At 36.3% G+C, this 24734-nt stretch overlaps 1 protein-coding gene across 1 annotated transcript in view; it reads right to left on the reverse strand.

Annotated features, from left to right (window-relative positions):
- The window catches only part of LOC127962613 (uncharacterized), a 33877-nt gene extending 10488 nt beyond the window's left edge, over positions 1–23389 (reverse strand). The window contains exons 1-7 of the mRNA XM_052562238.1: positions 23303–23389; positions 20426–22418; positions 20171–20334; positions 19779–19999; positions 18246–18375; positions 17940–18040; positions 17784–17849 (exon numbers count right to left, since the gene is read on the reverse strand). Coding sequence (XP_052418198.1) covers positions 17784–17849; positions 17940–18040; positions 18246–18375; positions 19779–19999; positions 20171–20334; positions 20426–22397 — 2654 coding nt within the window. The 5' untranslated portion in view covers positions 22398–22418; positions 23303–23389. The remainder of the gene's footprint in view (positions 1–17783; positions 17850–17939; positions 18041–18245; positions 18376–19778; positions 20000–20170; positions 20335–20425; positions 22419–23302) is intronic.
- Between the last annotated feature and the right edge of the window lie 1345 nt (positions 23390–24734).

Raw genomic sequence — 24734 nt, forward strand, 5'->3', positions numbered from 1 at the left:
GATAAGATTTTTTCTAGATCCCAAATTTATATTTTTTAATCACTATTCATGGAACAGACACAGTCTTAATAGATTGTACAGCCCAAGTACTTCATTAATCATTTAAGCGGGTGGAACAAAAGTCATCATGATAGTTATTTAAGAACTTACTAGTCACATGGAGCGAAGTGTCCTGGAGATGTTGTCAGAGAGCAGCTCCGCTCCGACTCTGCTGGGTTGTCGGCCATCAGCGCGAAACAGCCTAGGACGCTCCCAGAAAAGATTCCAGTTATTTACCAATAGCAGTTTCTGTTCTTTACACCATGCAGAATCATGGGTATCTGCGCAGAAACATTGGGAACACGAGCACCAGGGAAACAATGAGTGTGCACTTTACCTTCGGCCAATGTAGCATTGACGTGTCGGACCATGGAGTCTCCGATGATCTCAGCGCTTTCATCTGGTAATTGATCTTGGATATATTCCTCCAGCGTGTACTCGCTAAGCTGAAGAACAAGGTATCCAAAATGTGCATCCTCTGCAAGTCCACATATCTCACGATGGAGGAACATTCAAGTTGGTGGGGAGTCGTGGCCTAGTGGTTAGAGAGCATGACTCCTAACCCTAAGGTTGTGGGTTTGAGTCTTGGGCCGGCAATACCACGACTTAGGGGCCCTTGAGCAAGGCACCAAACCCCCAACTGCTCCCCGGGTGCCTCAGCATAAATGGCTGCCCACTGCTCCGTGTGTGTGTTCACTGCTATGTGTGCACTTTGGATGGGTAAAATCCAGAGCACAATTCTGAGTATGGGTCACCATACTTGGCTGTATGTCACTTTTAAGTTGTGGAAGTTGTAGAAATGTAGCCTAGTATGTAAAACAATCATAAAATTGCCATTAGGAAAAAAATATTGATTACAAATGATTGATTATTGTCCAGCAGTGTATTTGATTTATCACAGCTAATTAAAAGTAATTAAAAAAGAAGATAATTACTTGTAAATAATAATAATCATAATCATAATAATAATAATATTATTATTATATAGGCTACATACATAAAATGATTGTATTTGACATTTCTGTCACTTCTGAAATTATGGCTACGGCCCTGGCGTGACAAAATGTTAGCTTATACATAATACTCTTTAAGCTCTTTTTTTAAAAACTTGGCTTACATACAGTTTTACGTATGCCATGTTGCATCATTAAACTAGCATTTAACAATGGACAAAAGTTTTTTTTTTTTTTTTTTCCTATGGATCTCTAAACATAAATGCTACTGTAATTTGCCCCCTGACTAAACATTTAAAGAATTTAGTAGAAGCATTTAAATAATCCCGTGAATGCACTTAAAGAATGCAGAATCGAATAGTTATAATCGAATCGAATCGAATTTAATTGTGAATCGAATCGAATTGAATCATTCTAAATTTGCAAAAAATCGTTCTTGAATCGAATTGAAAACCTATGAATCGTAATCGAATCGAATCACTGCCTTGCTAAAGATTCACAGCCCTACTTTGTAGTTTGTTTTATATGTTGAGGTCGTGTCCATCTCAGGTTTATCATGTTCATGATGTTCTACCGTAATGAACGTAGCTTTTTAGTAGGGGAAATTCACGACATTTAAAGAGCCAGTAAGATGAAAATAAGCTTCCTATCACTGTTTATAAGTCCTGTACAATAGGTTTAAATCCATCCAAGGTTAAAAAACATTGTCATTTTGTCAAAATATAATTTTAAAATTACCTCAATTCTCAGAGATCCCCAAACGGTTCGCGTGAAGCTGTTCAAACCCCAAACCCCACCTTTCGGTAGCATACTGTGTTCTGATTGGTCAACTGACATAGTCAGGTTTGATTGGTTGTTCCGCACACTTCATGGTAAACAATGCGTTAGCATCTTTTTGGGGTGAATTATGTCTTATTCCTCTCATCGCGAAGCAAACAGTAAAATAAAAAATTTGAACAGTCTCGCTGCTTTTTCTTCTGTGTGGGTGTATTCAAGCCACGCGCTTCAGTTTGAATCTGAATAGCGCGTTCAGCGCGGGGGCGTGGTCACATTAGATATAGTGAAGGGAGACGTGAAAAACGGTCATCGCGTTGTTTTCATATGGATTACTTTATCACAGAATATCTGTTAGAAGCTTTCTAAAGATATCTCTCTCATGTCTCTTCGTTGAGTATTCACAGAGTTACACTTCATTTTAATGACGTGTTTGTACATGACGATCAGCGCAGACAGGCAGCAGACAGCACACAAACTGATAAGACGCTCGGGAGAAAACAGACACATAACTTCATAATCATACTTCGCGTTGTGATTCGGAGATGCTCGTTCTTCTAAATAAAGTTGGTAATGAACCCTCTTTTATGGCCAAATGCTTTGAAAATCCTGCCTTGTACTCACCGAGATTAGAAAAGCAGTCATCAGTGAAATGTTGTGAACACAACAAAAGGGATTTGTTGTACTGCTCTGGTATTGTGGTAAAAATGAATTTTAGCCATAGGTTCTTCTGATCTTCATTCTTTGGCAGTGAAAATAAAACAAACTTGCCTTTACAATTAAAAACACACTGTCTCCTCAAAATGACGCTCTCACACCAACCAGAGCGTCTGTGTGGGGGGTGGGGCAGGTCAGAGATCCGTTTCTCCCAACACGGTAGGCGGAGATTATTATGCAAAGTGTTCCTAGTTTCGTACATAGAGATGGGCAAAACATTTGAAATCTATAACAACTTGTTTCAGCGATTCAGAGTCAACTCCTTACTTTAGAAGCCAATAACTTTATAAATCATGTACTTTTTGGTTTAATTACTTTGCACATTGTTTACACTGATGGACAGCTACATCATACACTGTTATACAGGTCATTTTTGATTTCCCATCTGTGTGGCTCTTTAAAAAAGTAACCGTTTACATTCCTAAGGTGTTTGCATTGTAAGAATGTACAGAGATACTTCAGATTTATGAACGCTGACTAGTTAGGTGGCCACCTATAATATCAAAAATGGTGGGCAAATAAAATAAATAATCTTGCTCTATCAGTGCAGTGACAAGTGAAATGTTAACTTAGTTTGTACATTTGAAAATATATAGTTATAGAGACTCGGACATGTAAGGTCAGATTTTTTTATTTTTTAAATAGTGCAATCTTTTGATACTACAGCTTATTTGTATTACATGATCTGTATACATTAATATTTATTTAAAATATATGATTTATAATAACTGTTAAATTAAATTGCTTGTGTGTAAAAGATAATAATAATAATAATAATAATAATAATAATAATATGAATCACAATAAATATATTAATCATAAAATGACTCCGTAATTATAATTTAAGCCAGATTTCTTCTATTTTTTAGCATTAGTGACCTTTAATTTGGAGCAAGATAAATTGGAGTGACTTTGTGTCAGACATGTGTCACTTCTCTCACATCTGATTGATCCAACTTCAGTTTGAGATGTCTAACCCAGAACATAACCTGCCTCGGAGCAGGTTAGCCATGAGTGTAAGTTACTGTGGCAATGAATGCCGCTAAAAGCCAAGCCATTTACGTGGTACGTAAACCCAGGATTGGTGCAAACTACCCTGAAATCTACCTGGCTAGCCAGCTAATCTAGCTTCATGGTACAGGCCCCTGGTAAGAAGCCTACATGTACGCTCCCACCATTTCACACATTACTTCACACCTAAACATGAAAAAAAAATTATGCTCCTCCTTTTTGTCTCTCTCTTTCTATGGTCAATTTATGAATGAATGTGGACATGAAATTGCCAGTATGGAAAATGATAGAATGAAGCGTTTTCTTTGCGTATCTCAATTTCATGTGTGAAGTGAAATAAAATGTTGAACTGTTTCTTTTTCTTCTTTTTGAGGAAACCTTTGCAATGCAAGTTCAATAATAATAATAATAATAAAATATTACATATCATTTGGTAGTAAAACAAAGTGCTACACGTTTTATTGCTGCAAAGATTAGTATATTTATTTTGTACAACATTTGGAACTGTTTTTTATCACTTAATTATAAGCACCACAAATGAAAATTGTCATGTTATAGGAACTACTGAACAGACATTTAGAAGTTTATTTTAAATTACAAATTTAAGATTAAAATAAAGCCATGTAAACACTTGCATTCTTACAACACTAAAAGTGTTTCCCATCAGGTAATGAAAAGTGTGTCACACACTTGTGGCTTCATCCTCACTTGAACACTTGGGGCAAATACAGGAAATGCGCCATAGTAGTAGTCAAGTGCACAGACCGCAAGTATGTGTATGGATACGTAGCGAAGGGGGAGGGGATATCAGACTCTGATTATGAATTACCAAAATAACCTTATATAATTCATACTTGTATTAAAAAAATGTATAGCTTGAATGCAATGTAAGACGCTTTGCATAAAATCGTCTGCTAAATGCATAAAATGGTAATGTAATTCATACACTACATAGTTGAATACATTAGTACATTAGTACATAGTGTATTAGTTCATAGCTTATAGTGCATCATTTGCGATGCATCTTAAAACCTCTTAGGCCGGGTTCACACCGCAAGTTTCAGCAGAGCAGAAGCAGCGCGCGCCTATTTTGCTTTCACACCGGCAGCGGAGGCAGCGGAGGCAGCGCGCAACTGAACAGCAGATTTTGGTCAGAGTGCTCTATAATGGGTACGTTCGCATTGCTTTATTTCCCATTTAAAATACATTTAAATAAAAAGACTAGGCAAGAAGCTTTTTTAATTAATAATTTAATTGTTACTTTTGTTGGATCTTTGTGTTGCTGTATTTGTTTACCGTGCAGTACGTGTTGTTGATAGAAGAAAGGCCATCGCGCTAAATTTGTTATTAAGGAGACTAAAAAGACCCAGACTTTGGGTTCATCCCATTAACCGACGTAGGAGAGAACATGGTGCATATTACCATCTTGTCACTGGGTTTGTTTGCAATTAAATTTACCAAAAAACACCCTGAAAACCAATTTAATAAACGGTGTTAAATTATGTGTATTGTAAATGGTTCATAGCCTTGACTTCCTGCTCATCTTGAAATCAGCATTTACTTGTTTATTATATATGCATGTATCACCTGCTTTTGTTATTTGTGTGCTTATGTGTAATTTAGAAATTGTAAATAAATGGTTCCAATTGAATCAATTTTGAATCAAATATTGAGTTGTTTGCTCGTGTGCCAGCGAAAGCGTCAAAAACACTATAAAATTAATTACCATCTGCAATAAGAGCCGCTGCAACTTCATCCCATGCTTTTTCCTTCTCCTGCAAGTCTTTATAAAGTACATTGTGTGGATCATAAAGAACTTGATATTTCTCAACTTCCACAATGAGACGAGTGTCGTCCATCATTGTCTTTCCATGTGCACTCTGAAGACCACCGCCTGTGACACCACGTGCTGTTGTTTATGATTGTTAGCACGACAGCCGTTCTTCTGCCAATACATAGGCCTAGTTAAAAGAATAGGACAACTACTTAATACATTTATTATTATTAGTATATATTATGATTTATAATTTATTATTATTAGTAGACCAACTACTGGTCTACTAATAATAAATAAATCTCCAAGGCTAAGCTAGCAATATAAATTATTTAAAGTTGTTTTTGTATTTCGGCAAAAAAGTCTATTTTTGGATAGAACTGTAAGTACTTTAACAGATTTTGTAAAAAAAAAAAAACATTAAAAATAAAATTATAATAAAAAATAGAAAAATATGTGGTTTTAAATATCATACATTTTTTATGTAATTTGCTAAGAACTCAGTAGATATCATTAATGCAAATTTTGGGCAAATTTTCGTTTAAGTAGCTACATGTGTATTTTGGCCATGATCATGATCATTTTGGCCATGGTCACTTTATCTTCTATAGGCTACATATTTTTTTATATTAATTTCCTTTTCGTAACATACTCTAGTTCTTGTTAAAACATCCTAGATGTGCTTTTTTTTGTGCAGTTAGAGCACTTTTTGTGTGAAATCATATTTATTTTGTCCATCAAAGGTGTACTTTCACTTTAAATGAGCGTCAGCAGCGCTGCAAAAATAGACCCAGCACCGAAACGATCGCGGCACTGCTGCTTCTGCTCTGCTTCTGCTCTGCTTCTGCAACGCTCTGCCGCGCAGCCTCTGCGTGCGGTGTGAACGCCCTCATCTGTTAACATAGGCACAGAAAAATATACGCGCTGCTTCTGCTCTGCTGCAGCTTGCGGTGTGAACCCGGCCTTAGCCTGTACCCCGACGCCTTCGTCCTCAAAGCCTCTTAACTCGCACGTGTCAGTGTTTATGAATAGATTAAAGTCCCCGTGAAACGGAAGTTGCAAACGGCTTTTCTCCAGTGTTGTGACGTATTTCCGAGAGAAACGGAATAATAAATGAGGAAAATAGTGGGCGTGGCTTATTTTCCAACTAGTACCTGATTGGATCTAGATAAGTAGGTGTGTTCAATTGCATGAGACATGGTTCATTTCAACTCACCGTCGTCAAACTTTGTGAGGTACCAACGGTGTACACTGACGGGACAGCGTTATCTGTTAATGACAGATATTTCATGAACCCCATTACGTGTTCTGTCCTATTTTTGGAGTATTCGCGCGTGAAGTGCTTCGAGCACATCCGTGAACACTCTGTTATCCCTCCTTCCTCGAAATGTAATAAAATCGATCCATCTGGACCGTAACGAGGGAATTTTAGGGAAAGGGAAAAGTGTTCCGTGAGTTCCACAACCAAAAATGCACCTCCTCGCCATCTCTCCTTTCACGCGCTGTCAATGCTCGCAAACACACAGGCAGCCTGTCTACTGTCAGTTGGAGGGGCGTGGTTACGGATTAAGCAGACGCCCAATTCCTCAAGCCTACGTCATCAGTGAAGGTCCTCCAATGCAGAGGGGAGGGGCATTTTCAGATTTTGATTAAAGATTATGAAGCCAAAATTTTTTTTTGTGTGGATTGACTCGCATGGATGAATTGTTCAGCACAAAACGATCAATTTAGGCGAACAAAGTAAATATAGTCATTTTGATTTCATGTGTACTTTAAATGAAACGGGACAAATTTAATCTTGACAAACTATGTATCATTATAAAGTTCTAAGCCTCAAGCATTGATGACAGATCGCTGTTTTTCAATGGAAAGCTTATAAAGACTGTATTTGCCGCATTTGTGTAAGCAGTACACATACAAACATAAGCAATGAACACATTGTACATACCAGATCCGTCGTAATAACGAGTCATAAACACATTCTGTAAATCCCGGTTTAGTTAGGAAGGTAAGGGTCCACTGAATGACATCTCATGAAGCACGTTTAGTCCAACGAAGCAATAACGTTGTAATATGGATCATAATTCCTTTGTTTACATTTCAGTTCTTCAGCTACAGAATTGTTTGCATCCATTATGGAATAACTCACGGTAGGAAACTGCGTCTTGTTAGTAAAAACATGGCATGGTTTTGCAGCATACAGTGTCACAAACAGAATGAGACAATCCACGGGAAAAAAGAATGAATGAAAAATAGGCGAAAGATAGTTTTTTTTTTTTTTTTTTTTTTTTTTTTTATTTAACATTCCTTCAAAAATACAAATATGATACAGCATATATCAAGTAAAGGAGCCAGGGGTTCAAGGATGACCAAACAATTACAAATCAAAAAAAAAAAAAAAAAAAAAAAAAAAAAAATAGTAGAAAATAGTAAATAATAGAAAAAAAAAAATAAAATAAAATTACAATAAAACAAAATAAAAAAATAAGAAAACAGATTACACAGCCAAAATCTTCCTCTTCCTTCAAAATATAAGATGACAGTCAGATAGAAATTATACAAAAACACCAAAAAGTGAGCATACATTCAAAGTTTTAGTTGCCTTTTTGTTACAGGAGGTAGATAAAGATTTTATATACATTTTAATATCTTCTAGAAAGTAAGAGAAGTGGGGCGTGACTTTCATAACCTTACATTTGTGGATAAAATATTTTGCAAGCAAAATAATTAAGTTGCAGAGAAAGTAAACATTTCCATATTGCTTCTCAAAAGTGAAAATTCCCAACAAAACATCCTTAAAGAAAAGCTCAAAGTCATTGTGTATGAAGTTTACAATGAATTGGCAAATATCTTGCCAAAGTTTTCTTATGTAAACACATTGCCAAAAAAGATGCAGGACAGACTCTGGTTGTGAGTCACAGAACGTACAGTTCACATCTATGTTTAATTTGAATTTCGACACAATAAATGTTTTAACAGGATAGTACTGATGAATGAGCTTAAAAGAAATCTCTTTAACCTTATTTACCAATAAATACTTGTTAGGAAGCGTCCAAACTTTTTTCCACAAAATATTTTTCACTGATCTATTCCATTTTGAAATAGCATGAGGAGTGGAAACACAGTCATTAAGAAAAAGAAAACGAATATTTCTGTTATTTTTCAGTGTAGATTTAAAACATATCCCACCTACATATGTGTCAACTGGGTCAGGGAGAGGCATTTCAGAACTTGTCAAAGCACTGTTATAGCCCTTAAATAACATGATTACACCATTTGGGATAGCACCAAATACAGTGGCAAACTGTTTTGGAGTAACAGGAAACTTATAGTGAGAAAGAAATTCTTGATAAGTAAACAAGTAACCACTATTATGAAATAATTGACTAACCCGATTGATACCATTCTTAAACCAGTTTTCAAAAAATAGGGACTTATATTTATAACAGATATTCTTATTATTCCAAATGAAGTAACTAGTTGGAGAAAAATTGTGTTTGAAAATCATAGACCATGCCAAAAGTGCTTGTTTGTGGAAATTAGAAAGAGCAACAGGGATCTTCTCAATACTGTAGTTACATAATAATAAAAAATTCAAACCTCCCAACTGTGAAAATATATACTCTGGTATAATATTCCAAATACTGAATGGATTTTTCAAGTAGTTCCTCAACCAGTTGATTTTAAAGGTATTATTTAACGTTGAAAAATCAACCAAATTAAGACCTCCGTTACTGTAGCTGTTAGATAGAACAGATTTTTTGATGTAATGCGTCTTATTTTTCCATACAAAGTTACATAATTGTTGATCAATTTTTTTACACATCGCTTTATCAGGTTCTAAAGAGATGGCGGCAAATGTTAGACGTGAAATCCCTTCTGCCTTGGAAAGGAGTATCCTTCCTTTTAGAGACAAGTCTCTCTGAAGCCACTGATTAAGTTTTCTTTTAGTTTTCTCTAAAATGGGCAAGAAGTTTAATTCACATCTAAGTTTTGGATTTTTGGATATTACTATTCCAAGGTAGGTTAATTCCTCTTTGACTTGGATATTACATATGCTGGAAACAGAGAGTTGCTTAACTGGCATCAATTCACATTTGTGCATATTAAGAAGAAGCCCAGAAGCATTGGAGAACATTTTAATAGTATTAAGAGCTAAAGAAATCTGGTCTGAATCTTTAAGGAAAAGGGTAGTATCATCAGCCAACTGGCTGATGATGATTTCCCTTCCCATGATACTAATCCCTTGCAAGGTACTATTCTTAATGTGACTGGCTAATAATTGAGTAGTCAATATAAACAAATATGGTGAAATAGGGCACCCCTGACGTATACCTCGTTGCAGATCAAATCTTGGAGAAGTACCATACTTAAGCTTAATTGAAGAGTTACCATAAGCATACAAAGTTTTAACAGTTTTAGTGAACAGGTCCCCGAAACCAAATTTTTCTAAAGTTTTAAATATAAAATCATGTTCTATAGAATCAAAGGCTTTGTAAAAGTCAAGAAAAAGCATATAACTATCATCCTTCACTAACTCTGAATAGTCTAACAAATCAAGAACCAACCGAATATTATTTGAGATGTGTCTGTTTTTAAGAAAGCCTGATTGTGTTTCATCTATTATATCCTGTAAAATAATTTTTAAACGTTTTGCAAAGATTGTAGCAATAATTTTATAATCACAATTTAAAAGACTGATTGGACGCCAATTGTCTATTAGTAATAAGTCTTTTTTAGGTTTAGGGATAAGAGTTATTAAACTTTGAGTTAGGGTAGGGGGGAGATATTCCACCCTAATGCTTTCATATATAACTTCTAATAAGAAAGGAGCCAAATCTTTTGCAAATTTTTGGTAAAATTCTGAAGTAAGGCCGTCTATGCCTGGTGATTTGTTAACTTTTAAATAGTTGATTGATTCAAGGACCTCAGATAATGTAACGGGACGATCACAAAAATCTTTGTCAGGAGCACTAATATAATTAATATTGTCTATAGAGTTCATAAAGGATATAGTGCTGTCATAACAGAATTGACTGCTATAAAGATTCTTATAGAATTCAGAACAATGTTTGCCAATTTCTTTTGGGTCTTCCGAAATAGAGTTACTGATTTTCAACTGATGAATATTATTTTTAGTTAGGGATTTTTCCAACCTAAAAAAGTAAGCCGTATTTTGTTCTCCTTCTTCAAGCCAGCGTCTTCTGGACCTTACGAAAGCACCTTGAGCTTTTAATTTATAAAGTTCATCCAATTTGTGCTGATGCTCGAAAAGACTATTACTTTCCTCCAGAGATAAGCTATCAGGGCATTTGGATGAAAGGTATGCAATGGTTGAAATTATGTTCTCTTCTTGTGCTCTTTTGAGTTTAGCAACTTTACTACAATAACTTCTGAAAAATTTGCCCAATTCAAATTTAAGCAACTCCCAATGTTTGCCATAAACACGTTCTGCTTTAGCTTTAGTCCAAAATAAATGAATTAATTCCTTTACCTTAAGAGTAACGGTTTCATGCTTAAGTACAGAGCTATTAAGTTTCCAATAGGAATTATACATTTTAGAAGATGATATTGGCTGTAAACCAATATGGATTTGTATTGCTTTGTGATCAGTTAACGGGGTAGATAAGATATCAGTATTCAGATTGTCTTCAAGTGTACGGGAAACTAACCATAAATCAATTCTCGATTGCTTCGACCTTGACTTATTACACCAGGTAAAGGCTCTGGTATGAGGGTGCTTAACTCTCCACGCATCAATCAGATCAAATCTTTCCATCAACATTTTTAGCTTTACATTTGTATTAGTACAAGAACCAGGAGGCCATCTGTCAATTATATTATCTAATGTGATATTAAAGTCACCACCCAAGAGTATATATGCATCAGGAAATTTGGCTAACCAATGAACAACTTTCTCTTCTAACTTATCTAAAAGAACATCATTTTCTGTCTTTGAATTGTACCCATAAATATTAATGACAATAAAATTAAAGTTCTGAATTTGAATAATATGACATATAAAATGCCGTTGGTATCGAAGTCCATATAAGGAAGTTTACCAACAAATAAGTTTTGTAGTGTACAAACCCCGGCAGACCGTTGAGAAGCATGAGCACAAAAAATGGCATTTCCCCACTGCGATTTCCAAAAACGCATATCCTCAGAGATGCTGTGAGTCTCTTGAAGAAAACAAAAATCTGTTTTATATTGTTTTGCAAATAAAAAAATGGCTTTCCGTTTTAAATTGTTCCTTAGTCCCCTGGCATTGAGTGAAGTTATTGATAAAGACATCAAAATAACAAGATCTGAATAAAAAGAAGAAGAAGAAGGGAAAAAAAAAATCACTTGAACAAGTTCCTTAGAACAAAAGCTTAAAGATAGCTACTAACTGTGATGAGGACATAGCACTACATCAACTATGGCTACTTTGAGGATAAACGGACGAAGCATAACTTTTGGCCATCAACTCAAAACATGACCAAGTCCTGGTAAATAAAAAAGAAGCCACGTATATATAAGCAAGAATATTAACAGGAAACCTCCACTCAAAAAAAAAAAAAAAAAAAGGGCAATCAGCCTGATGGAAAAATCTCCTTTTTCTCCACGAAGGCACGACCAGCTACAAAGTAGGCAATTTTTCCTGCTTTCCGAGCCTCATCTACTAGTGGCCACAGCTTCATTCTGTTTTCTCTGTCGGCCTTACATAGATCCTCTCTGAAACGCAGACCACTTTCCCGTAGAAACGCAGAATTTTTGGCTGCCTCCCATACCGCTGCTCTGAGTGCACGCGAAGAGAACTGAATGATTATACCGCGGGTAGAATTCACTTTCTTCAAACCAACACGGTGCACTGTGTCAATCACATCCGGAAGACGATCACTGTGTTCTGGCAGTACTTTCTGACAGATGCGAATCACTTCTTTCCTTACATTTTTCTCATCAATATTTTCTGGCACACCGTGTAATTTCAAATTCCAGCGTCTAGAATATCGCTCTAATTCAGTGATGCGTGACTCCAAAACGCCGATTCGATTACTCTCCTTCAAAAGCGATGACTCGACCTGGGAAACTTTGGTCTTACCCTCATTCACATCTTCGCATACGGAGTTCAGCTTTTCTTTCAAACCAGCAATGTGAGAAGTATTCGCCGCAACCATTGACTCCAGTTTATCAGACCTCATGTTGATTAGCTCAGAAAGTTTCGTGATAATGTCGTCAGCGGACTCACCGCGGCCTTTTTTGGGGGGAGGCTTTAGAGGAGTGGAAGGAAGCGAGGGGAAATCTTCTACTGACAACATAGAAAATTCCATCTTCTCTTCAGGCCCATAATAGTCGTGACAACTGTCAATTAAAACGTTACAGGCAGCAGCAGAGTTAGTCGTCTCCGTGTCAGCGGCCATTTCTTTCTTCTTCGTCGCAGAATTCTTTCTTTTCTTATCAGCTGACATGTTTCTGTATGGACTGTGGTAAACGAATAGCACTAAGTATCCAGTTAAAAAATAAACTGATAAAGAAATGTCCGTTTTATTGCTCAGATTTATATTTGTTGATGGGTGCTATAACTCAACACCTGTGCTCACGGCGCCATCTTGCGCGCTCCCCGGCGAAAGATAGTTTATTTGAAATTGGCGCTCCCTCGTGACGCGCTCTGACGCACCTGTCAGCTGATGGAGGCGGAACTTATAGCGATCGCCTTTTCCTTTGTTTGTTTTATTTTTCAACAGTTTTTATATATGTGAGAGTTTGTTTTATGTTGAATGTGAATGTTTGTGCATGATTACCATCTGTTTGAGTGCAAATCAGCCCAAATCAGCGTAGACGTTATGGAATGGTGCATTTTGGGTAACGGTGGCCATTTTAGAGGCATCGCAAAGCAGGTTTGTAATAAGATAATAGCCGGTCTCCAGAAAAAGTTATAGAACGTGACAAAAAAAGTTGCCTATACCTATACGGACAAACTTAATAATGTAGCCAAACAACGCTGCTTAAAAAAAAAAAAAAGAGGTTGTAGGCGGAATCGATCCCTATGAACACATGAAAGTTTACCAAGCCTCAGTTTCCCTGATAATTTCTCCCACCGGGTCTGTGGAGTGACCGCTTACACCTCCGATCAATTAAAAAATTTAAAGTCACTGGAGGCTCACCTGCAGATCCCAAATGGATCTGCAAATTAAACGTGGAGAAAACAATCATTCTCACTAAGAAAATGTTAACATTAACCAAGCATCAGTGGTGACACACATACACACTTCTCAGATTCTGCGAGCTATGAAGCTTGTCTATGCGGGTTTGTTACACTTCAGGAGTAATTACTCACCTATCATACTTGCAAAAATCCACTGTTTTCCTCCGGTAGTTCTGTAATCCATTCACCTCAGACACAACCCACCATCCACCAAAACAAGACGCTTAACTTCCTATTTTGAATTCATTCCAGTTTATTTATTTATTTATTTTTTAAACAAGCTGTTCAAATTTGTTAATACAGTCAGCACAAAAATATCAAAAAGCAAATTAAGTTCAGGATTGGGTCAGAAGAAAATGTTTAAACAAAAAATACAGACACTAAACTGACTGCCTTACTGGCCAAAAACTAGAGAAAGCGTAATGTGTCTGTGTCTGAGTTTGTGTGTGTGTATGTGAGAGAGAGAGAGACCATACACATGTCTCACCATAACTATGTATTATAATATTATCGAAGGTGATGGTTTCCCTCCGTACAGCGGCGACCCAAGCCATCTGACGCCTCTTGGTGATTTCAGACACCTTGTGTTTTTTTTCCAAGTAGGAAAATGTTGAAAACTAATATGATTCACGAGGCGTTTGCCCTGTCGATCATGAAACCGATTACAGCAGTTCACAATACAGCAATACTGAACCATTTTCCAAAAAATAATCAAAATCAATGACCAAATGACCAATGTTACCTAAAGCCTACTATACAGTACATCTACTTCTGTACCGCGATTCCCACAATGCATTGCGACGTGACGCAACGATCCCGACCTCTATTACTGAATGATCATGGCTATTAAAGTGAACATGTCTATATGAATAGAGAGAGTGGATTATTTACTTTGGCACATTTGTGTTATTACCATCTGTATAAGTGGCCATCAGCACATCAGCACTTATTTGCATCGTAATTCTTTGTAAATGATCCATTTCTAGCAATCTCGGGATGTTCTGTAATTGGCAAACAAAGTTAAATATTTTTTTTATTTTTCTTATTCAAATTATTCTTATTGTGTTTTTCTAGTGCTCAAATAAATCACTTATATGATGTCTAGTGTTTTATAACTGAAATAACTATGCACTGGTATGTTTACTGACTAAATAGTTTGTAGAAGCCTATAATACTATTGGGAAATATATTTTCTTATATTTGGGGGGTGGGGGGTGTAGACATAGTCTTAGAAAAATACTTGCAGGAGTCTCGTTTTTCATGAAATTTTATTCAGATTTGAAATAGAAACTCATGAGACATGAGGCTTTCAACCCATTACTTTTCTAGATTGCTCCAGGACTCATTTCATGTATTTTTATATCAAATAAAAAAATATTTAAGTGTGGTAAAAAAAATTCAAGGTACTTCAGTGTCTATAACTTTTAATATTTTTGAGCATTATCAAATCTGGTTGATAAAAAGTATAGCCCAAAGGGTCTTCTTTCCAAAGACACCAAAATTATGTTTGTAACACACTGAAGTAGGAAACTGTCACAATTATAAGTTTGGTAGAGCACTTTCAGCTGTGAGTCCCATAATAGGGGGTGCTGGCTAACAGGTTTTTAAATCTCTAACTGTACTATTCTAAGTCTCTACACTGTGTTATTCTTATTATGCTGGTGCTTAGGAGACATTGTTTGCACATTACATCTTCACTTTATAAGAAGACCCTCACTAATTTAAAGGGGGGGTGAAATGCTATTTCATGCATACTGAGTTTTTTACACTGTTAAAGAGTTGGATTCCCATGCTAAACATGGACAAAGTTTCAAAAATTAAGTTGTACGTTTGACGGAGTATTTCTGTTCCAAAAATACCTCTTCCGGTTTGTCACAAGTTTCGGAAAGTTTTTTTCGAGTATGGCTCTGTGTGACGTTAGATGGAGCGGAATTTCCTTATATGGGTCCTGAGGGCACATCTGCTCCCGTATAGCAGAGACGAGACATTCACTGATCAGAGCGAGAGCGTCGCGAAATGTCACAAAAGAAGTGTGTTTTTGGTTGCCAGGGCAAGACAACCCTGCACAGATTACCAAAGAAAAAACAGCATTAAGGGACCAGTGGATGGAGTTTATTTTTACAGAGCATCAACGGAGTTGTGCAAGTGTTTGTGTTTGTTCCCTGCATTTCAAAGATGCTTGTTTTACAAACAAGGTCCAGTTTGATGCCGGATTTGCACATCGTTTATTTCTTAAGGATAATGCAGTCCCAACGAAAAAGGGTCACGATCATGTGTTGGAACCACATGCGGTGAGTAAAACTGCTTCAAATATCTCTGTGTTGTTAATTTAGCTATCGGCGCGTAAGCACATCAAGTAAACAACATGCGATGTTGTCATCAAACTGCACTTTCCACATGTACAGCTTAAAAAAAAAAAAAAAAAAAAACGACATAAAGTGGAACTTAGTCATTTTCCAAAACCGCTAAGCAAATATATACAGTTTCAGTACATACCACATAGAGACGTTGTTGCTGCTGCTGCTCTTGTTAAATTTCAGCCTCGGGATCTGATTCTGGATCATAAATAAACGACTGAATCTGACTGTAAGCCATGGTTTGTTTTGGTTGGTTTTGTCCTCATGGTAATGTCACAGCTTCCAAACGCTCTCAACGCAAAAGCCTACTGGCGCTCGTGATTCTTTAGCTCCGCCCACACGTCACGCCTCCAGCCGGTCGTGTTTTTCCGGGAAAAATCGGTACAGACTATCTTTCTCTTATGAATATAATAAAACTAAAGACTTTTTGGAGTTATGAAGGATGCAGTACTACTCTATAGGTACTCAAGATTAACAGGATATTGAGTGAAGACGAGCATTTCACCCCCCCTTTAAGAAGCACCCTCCTGTATTCTGGTACGTGCCTGCATCTGACCTCCTCATTTCATCAGACATTAACTATTTGTCAAATATTATCATCAACTAGCCCCTGACATATTATTCTGGCCATCTCTGTGTCAAATTTATAAGAGTGAGTGATCAGATATCTGCGTTATCTGAATGTTCTGTTAACTTGATTCCTATAAATTAAAACACATCTATTCTGTAGACCCGGGGAAAAATTTAATCAAGTTACATTATTATTAAAAAACAAATAGCCTACAACAACAATGAAAAAGAAGAAGAATACTTATGCCCAACTGTTTCTTAGCTTTTGCAGGCAATGACTTCGCACTTTTAAGAAATTGAGATTTATTCATCATCTGAAAACGGAATAAATAATCTTTCCATTGATTGTTAGGATCGGACAATATTTGGCAGAAAATCTGAGGGTGCAAAAAAATTTAAATACTGAGAAAATCACCTTTGAAGTTGTCCAAATGAATTAGCAGTGCATATTACTAATCAAAAATTACATTTTGATATATTTATGGTAGGAAATTTATATAACATCTTCATCTAACATAATCTTTACTTAATATCCTAATGATTTTTGGCATAAAAGAAAAATTTATAATTTTGACACTCATATATTTTTTGCTATTGCTACAAATTTACCCTAGCGACTTAAGACTGGTTTTGTGCTCCAGGGTCAAATATATTTGATATTTGATACGCTCCCATTCACTGGTCTGCCTGTTGCCAGAATTACAGCTAAAGTGGTTTTATAATGTAATGAGTCAAAATGTGTCAAAAGAAATATGTCAAAAGTCAAAATATTTCATTTAAGTCAGTTTTGTTTGGATTGGAACAATAACTTTCTTTGTGTGTTTTTAAAATGCACATTTGCTAAAGGGGTTGAAACAGGCATCCTTGTGAAAAAGGAACAAAAAGAGGTAGTGTACTGTATTGTTGATGAAAATGAATAATCCTATTTATCTATCTTATTTCTATTTTAGCCTTATTCACATAATACATTTGTATTTCTATTATACAGTATTTCTATCATAATAATATAATGACAGTTCATTATTTACTCATATAGAGATACATCATGAATCTAAAATGTTTTATTAAATGTTTAATAATTTTAAAAGAGAACAAGTCTGATAATTACATCAGTAAATACAATTACAGATGTACCAAATGTACCAGATATTTACATATTTTCCACAAGATAACTCAAGCAGTCACTCAAATTGAAAAAAATACCCTGATTAGATTTTATATAATCTTTGTTTATATATATATATATATGATGCAGATTATGATGCAGAATCAATGTGCAAAAATATTTAAATTCAAATATTTTCATTTAAATATTTAAATGAAACAATCAGATCCGTGGAGCTGAGCTGAAAAACTTTTTCAGGCTTGTCCTGGAGTTCCATCCTCGCTCCTTCGCAAACCTGAACACACTCCCAAACAGATCAGGGAATGAAGCCATCAGGTTGATGCTCTCTGCATCCTCAGGACTATGTAGAAAAAAAACACCATGGACTGACACACAATAATACTAAAATGTTCTGGTATAAATTCCTTGCATGATATTACATGTCACTCACTAATGCTCGTGTAGGTTGCGTATAAAACGCAGCAGGCCCAGTGTGTTCTCAGGATAGGCTTTCTTCTTACCATCCAGTTTCTGGACAAGCTCAGATGGCAACTGAAAAGAAATATTTTTACAAATACAAATTATTTTTTAATGCATGCCATGCACTATAATCAACTGATTTACAATAATAATAAGAAAATTCAGACATTAAATCAGATTGTTGAAGTTGATTTTATTTTCATTATTTAAACATTTCTTAAATATATTTATATTTACATAGTTTGTTTGAATATTTCAGCATTGAATTTAGACTCACTTTAGTTTTCCATTCAGAAAAGCTTTTTCCCTCTGTGTATTTTTCAACAGTTTGAAGGAGCTCCTCGTCAACATTACGAGAGTTCTCGGCTTCATTCTGGTTCCCCATCTTTTTCAAATAGTCTACTCTCCTGACAGGATAAAAAAAAAAAAAAAAAAAACATTACAATCTCATCATGTCACAATCACCAGCTGGAGTGCCCTTGATCTCCATAAGAGAGCACTTCATCCAACTTCTGCCACTCTATCAATGACTTCATTCCCCATAATCCTCTGTCCAGTCTCATCAGCACTCAGTGTTTGCACCTGTGTCTCATTTGCTTTGTTAGCTCACCTTGTCCACCTTTTTCCCACGCCCCATGACACTTTTTACAAATTATGGGTGTAACTTCTGTTTACACTGTAAACAATCAGTAAAAGATTCACTCTGTGAACACAATAATAAGCATTTTCAAAAATGAGGTGACTTTTTTTTCACCCTTCAATCATTGATCATTTAAAAAAAATGTAAACATGTAAAGGCATTAACCAATATATTCTCCTTCTATCAGCAGCAATATAACAACGTGTTGAATATAATTATAGTAATATATCTCTATATTTTGTAACAATAACATTTTACAGCATCTTTGTGAAAACATACCTGGAAAGAGACATGAGGATTTGGGGAGAAAAATGAAAGATTCTAAGTGCATTCCAGGGAATTATTCATGGTTTATATTATAAATGCACAGTATACATAAGGAAGACCCTATCTAGGATTAACCCACGCAAGGCTGTGGGTCCTGAGGAAATACCTGGCCATATACTGAGAGACTGTGCTTAACAGCTGACAGATGTCCTAACAGATATATTCATCACATCGCTGAGCCAGGCAGTCGTCCCCACATGTCTCAAATCCTAACACATTCTCATCCCAAGGTGTCATATACTGACACTTTTGACATTTCGTCAACATCCTACACACATGGCACCCTCCAGCGTCAATATTAGATGCAGATTATGGGTTAGGGTTAGGGTTAGGGTTAGACTGCTAGGGGCCTTCTGGCCCATATTTATCTGCGTCTAATATTGACGCTAGAGGGTGCCATGTGCGTAGGATGTTGACGAAATGTCAAAAGTGTCAGTATATGACGCCTTGGGATGAGAATGGCCTGCAAATCCACAACCATCATTCCGGTACCAATATATATATTTCTATATATCACTATATATATGTCTCCCATAATTTCAAATGCAGTAGGCTCATTAGGAAAAACGTGGATATAAGCCTGGTTATCTCTGCCTTTCATTGTTAAGTCTTTTTATAGTATCTGTACTGCATACCTACGTTAAGTTCATGACACATCAGCTGTTAATAAAAATGCAACTTTCCCATCATTTAAATTAAAATCATAATTTCCAAGTACCATAAGCAGTGATGAACCTTTCTGGCTTATACCAAAATTACAGATCATGGGTTTAAATAAGCGCATGAGTTGATTGTTAATCTTAAAGTGATAAATGCCATTGCCAAATCAATAGTGCTTTTTACCGTTCACTAGTCCAGAAGAAGGGGTGTGCGAGGGTTTGCTCCACAGTTGGTCTGTTGTTTGGATCTTCATTTATCATCCACTCGACAAGATCCTTCGCTACATCATCATCCAGAGGATCCAGAGAGTATCTTCCTCGTAAAATGTTGTACTCACAAGCAGCACCTTTACCAAATGGATGGTGTCCTCTAGAGAGAATGTAGTACACTAACATCCCAGCAACCTTAAAAAGGGTAATATTATTTATAGTTTAGACTTTCCCTAATTATGTTTTAAATTACTTGCATTTAAGTCAATAAATTAATTTCTAAAAATAATCCATGTTTAAGCATAGTTGTAAAAAAAAAAACAGCGTTCTAATAACAAAACTACTTAAAATGAGATGAGAGATCACCTGAATGTCGGAGCTCCTCTTGTATCCAGTGTTGGCCTCCTCATCTATGGTCTCCTTTGCCTTCCAGCATCTAGTTCCAGCAATGCTTGTTCGTAAAGTGGTTTCACTCTGTTTCAGTCGGCGACTTATGCCAAAATCAGCCAATCTGGCTTTTCCATTTATGTCTGGGAAACAGGGAAAGGACATTGCCATTTTAAAAAACAAACTTAGTTTTGATAAATTAAAAAAACAAATAAAGTTTAGTTTAGCTCTTACCAATCAGGACATTCTGGGGTTTAATGTCTCGATGGAGTACTTTGGTTTTCTGATCGTGTAAAACCTGTAAGCTGCAGAGAACTTCATTCACCAGTTTCTTCAGAACCAAAGATCTCTCAGTGCTTTCATCTGGTAAATGATCTTGGATATATTCCTCCAGTGTGTACTCACAAAGCTGAAGAACAAGGTATCCAAAATGTGCATCCTCTGCAAAGTCCACATATCTCACGATGGAGGAACTTTCAAGTTGTGGAAGTCGGAGAAATTCCTCCTCATTCCTGAGAGCTTGGTAGTTAGATTTAATCATTCGTTTCACAGCCACCTCAGTGCCGTCATCCCTCAAACCAAGGAAAACTTGTGTTCCATCACTTCCCTTAGCAATCTGAAATTCATCACTGAGCACAAGAGTAAGGTTTCCCAGTCTGTATGTTCTGCTAGCATCAATGTTAGCTAGTTTCTCAAGCTTAGACCCCCAACGACAGCTAGTCTGAAGCCACCTTCTTGAGATATTTGGACTCTCAGTGGGTTGTGTGAACGGCTGCACACTTGAATTTGATTCCTCAATGGATGTCACTATAGTGTCTGGATGTGGTTCCTCTTTATCTTGCTGTACACTTTCTTGTGATCCCACCTCTTGCTGGATTTCCTTCTTCTCCTTCTTCTTCTTCTTCTTTTTCCTGTTCTTTTCCTGAACTGCAGTCACCTCACATAAACCATCTCCTGTTCCTGAAGGATGTTTGAGTGATATGTTCAGTTTTTGTAGCTTTTTGTTCATAGCTTCATCCTCTATCTCTGCAGCATTAAGTATCCTCTCTGGGACTGAAGACAATCCACACTGTGCAACAAGTTCAGGAGCGATGTCATTTATGTTGGCGAAAAAACTATATGTCCACATTCCAATCAGACTTGAATAATCAGGACATGTGAGAGGCAGAAGACTATTGCATAATTTCTCGTAGACAGAATGATTTAATCTCAGTTTCTGCTCAGATGTCTTCTCCATCATGACATTGAGAATCTTTAGAATCAGATGATTGACTCTTTCTCCTTGTGGATTTCCAAAGTGCTGCAGACTGTTTGTCAGAATTGACACAAGATCACTGAATACCTGAGGAGAAATGCTTTCACTGACACGCAAAGCAGCATTTAAGCAGTTCAGTGCAATGGTCCAGTGTTTCTGAGGGATTCTTGAGAATCGTTTGATGACTCCCTCAATGTATCTGTCTGCACTCTTTGTGTCTTTTAACCATTTGATAGCGCTCTGATGATACTGCTCTGCACCTTTACCAATGACACTGTAGTAGAGCTCAAAATAAATCAAATGAACAAAAGGATCCTCTTGAAAGAAATGTTTCTTATAAATACTATAAACATCTACCTGACTTTTCTTTCGTACAGCACAATTAAAAGAGAAAGATATATATACTTTGTCAAACACTTCACCCTGTGAAGACAGTCCACAAATCATTTTCTCCACCTTTTTATCAAGCTCTGGATTCACCCCATAGTTAGTTTCAGGTGAAGCTCCAGCCTCTATAAGTGCTTTCACAATGTCTTCACGGTCTTGATCAATAGCACATTGCAATGGAGTAAAAATTTGCAATTCATTTCCATTTGGATCAGCTTTTCCTGCAAGTAATCTTTCCACAATACTCAGTGGAACCCCAGCTGTAAATGAAGCATAATTTAAAGGTGTTCGTCCATATGTTGAGGGTTTGTTAGGATCAGCTGACTTTTCAAGTAGATAAGAGCAGATATCTTCATTAAAGCATAAAACTGCTGCAGTTAATGGAGTAACATCATCATTCCAGACCTCAGAAGGGTACAGACCATTAATATCTCTGCTTCTTATTAATTTGCGAAGTTTCTTTAACTTGTTGTCTATGATGCATTGTATTAGAGGATCAGTTTTTCTTGGTACTGCTGGAACTGGCACTGGAACCAGATATTCTACTTGGATCTGGAATGCCATGGATCTTCAAATACTCAACATCTGTTGAGAGATGTTAAATAGTTTTACTTATCATTATTACTTATTTCCTTCTTTCTTTACATTGTTAATAGACAGGGTTAATCTTCATCAAGTTTTTAGTCAGTATTGAAAATCTAACCCTTTGAATTTAGTCTATATCTCCATCATGTCATATGTATTCATTTCAGTAAATTCTAATCAGACTAAAATGCCATACAATATTGTCAATAAAAATAAAATGTGTGATATTGTTTTGACAAAATCAGTTTTAAAACATTTAAACATTTAAAACAGGCTATATCATTTTAATAATTAAAACATTACAAAGATTCATAACCATAAAAACCTTAAAACCTGAGCTCCTAAATATAACAGGATATAAGTAAAACAAAGTAGTAGTAATATTATACTTTTAAGTGGGCTTTTTGTATTCATAGAAATTAAACTTTCAGATGGGCTGACCAGTCTTAAATAATATTTTCGCTGACTGGTCCTTATTTAATGACAGGTCTTCACATTTTTTTTTTTTACCATGAAAATGCGTATCACAATGTTTAGAAGAGAAAGAATAAGTTTCACCTGCGCGTCTAAACACGTCTGCTACACAGACGCATTCAGTCTGTATCAACATGCTCATTCATAAAGACTAAAAGAAAGTTATGCAGAGTCTTTTTTCATTCAATCGCCACAAATGTAAATGTGACTGTGTAAGATAAATGGTTTGTGCGACTTTGTAATTCATTTCAATTAAAAGTTATTATTGGTAATTATATGTAGCTAATTGCTATTGCTAAACAAGTCTGGTTAAATTAAAAAAAGTATGGCTTTTCAAACAGCATGTTAGAGAGGTTATAATTAGCATACCTATCTTATTACCAAAAACTTTCCATTTAGTAGAGACAGACCTGTTTTCTTCGTTGATATTGAAGGCTGTATCCGATAAAAAAAACTTCCTGTTCTTATACATTGTGCACGTCATCCACTCCACACCCTAGGAAAACATGATTATGTAAGAATGTTGTTTGGCAACTTGCTGCAAAACACAGTCAGTGCTACAGTATGCCTTTTTTAATGTGAATTAAATAACATCTTGAAATGAAGTGACAGTATAAGATTGTTCAGTTAAAATGTAGCAATTATGTATTGACTTAAAATAAATGTCTAGCCAATTAAATCCAATTTTTTTTTTTACCCAGTAATGTTTATTATGGCATAATTCAATGTCACTTATAATATGAAGATCATCCTCTTTCTGAAAGCCGTGGTGGGTAACTATGAGTCATTATCACTGTAGGGTGTCCTGTACATAAATAACTCATTTGCCATAACTTGAACATAACAAAAAAAAAATACTATGAAAAGATGTGTGATATATATATATATATATATTAGGGGTGTAACGGTTCACAAAATTCACGGTTCGGTTCGATACGATACACTGATGTCACGGTTCGGTTCGGTTCGATACGTTTTAGATACAGCAAAATGTAAAAACATCTCAACTTTTCAGAATGCCGCAAGCGCACCGCGGGTCATGTGACAAGAACCAACCAATCAGCTTCATCCTTTCCCGTAACAACGTTGAGAGCTCAGCCAAGATGAAGGAACAGCTGATCATAGTTGTATATGGATTGCAATTTTGAAATAAATTCAGTAGCAGAGCTACTGCAAGCGATTTTTAGAGCTGCAAATCCATTTATCCTTCGCTGAAATTTCCGCGTCTCATGGAGAGAGCACGTCATTGTTGCTTAGCAAAGACAGACGCCTCAGGAGAAAGACGCGCTTAGCGTTTTCCATGCGTTTTTAGGCACGATATGTGAACGGCCCCTAAGGCGCTCGCTCACTCAGCACGCGCTGAAGGCTCGTTGCAAAATGTCTAATGCATTTAACAGACCAGAAATATAAGATCCTAAAATAACCAACAGATCTGGTGTTTGGGTTGGATTCCCTGTAAGCTATAGTGTCTAAATGCTGCAGGGATAGTTTGCTGCGTGCATGTTTCTCCTTTTTTTTGTTTTTTTTTTCCCAGATAGTACTGACGCATATATCCCAGATATTCCCGCTGGTTTTTTTTTTTTTTTTTTTTGTAATCCCGCTGGTGTACCCTGTCATGTTGCAGATGCGACATACCGTTGTTTTTTTATCCACCACTCTCTTGCCATCACCATTATAGCTTAAAGGGAATCCAAAGTGCACCCAAACACCAGACCTGTTGGTTATTGGAGGATCTTCTCATTTCTAGTCTGTTAAACGCATTGGCTATTTTGCAACGAGCCTTCAGCGCGTACTGAGTGAGCGAGCGCCTGCTGAGTAGCCTAACATAAACATATAAGATGG

The sequence above is a fragment of the Carassius gibelio genome, chromosome B7, assembly GCF_023724105.1.
Source record: "Carassius gibelio isolate Cgi1373 ecotype wild population from Czech Republic chromosome B7, carGib1.2-hapl.c, whole genome shotgun sequence".
NCBI lineage: Eukaryota > Metazoa > Chordata > Actinopteri > Cypriniformes > Cyprinidae > Carassius > Carassius gibelio.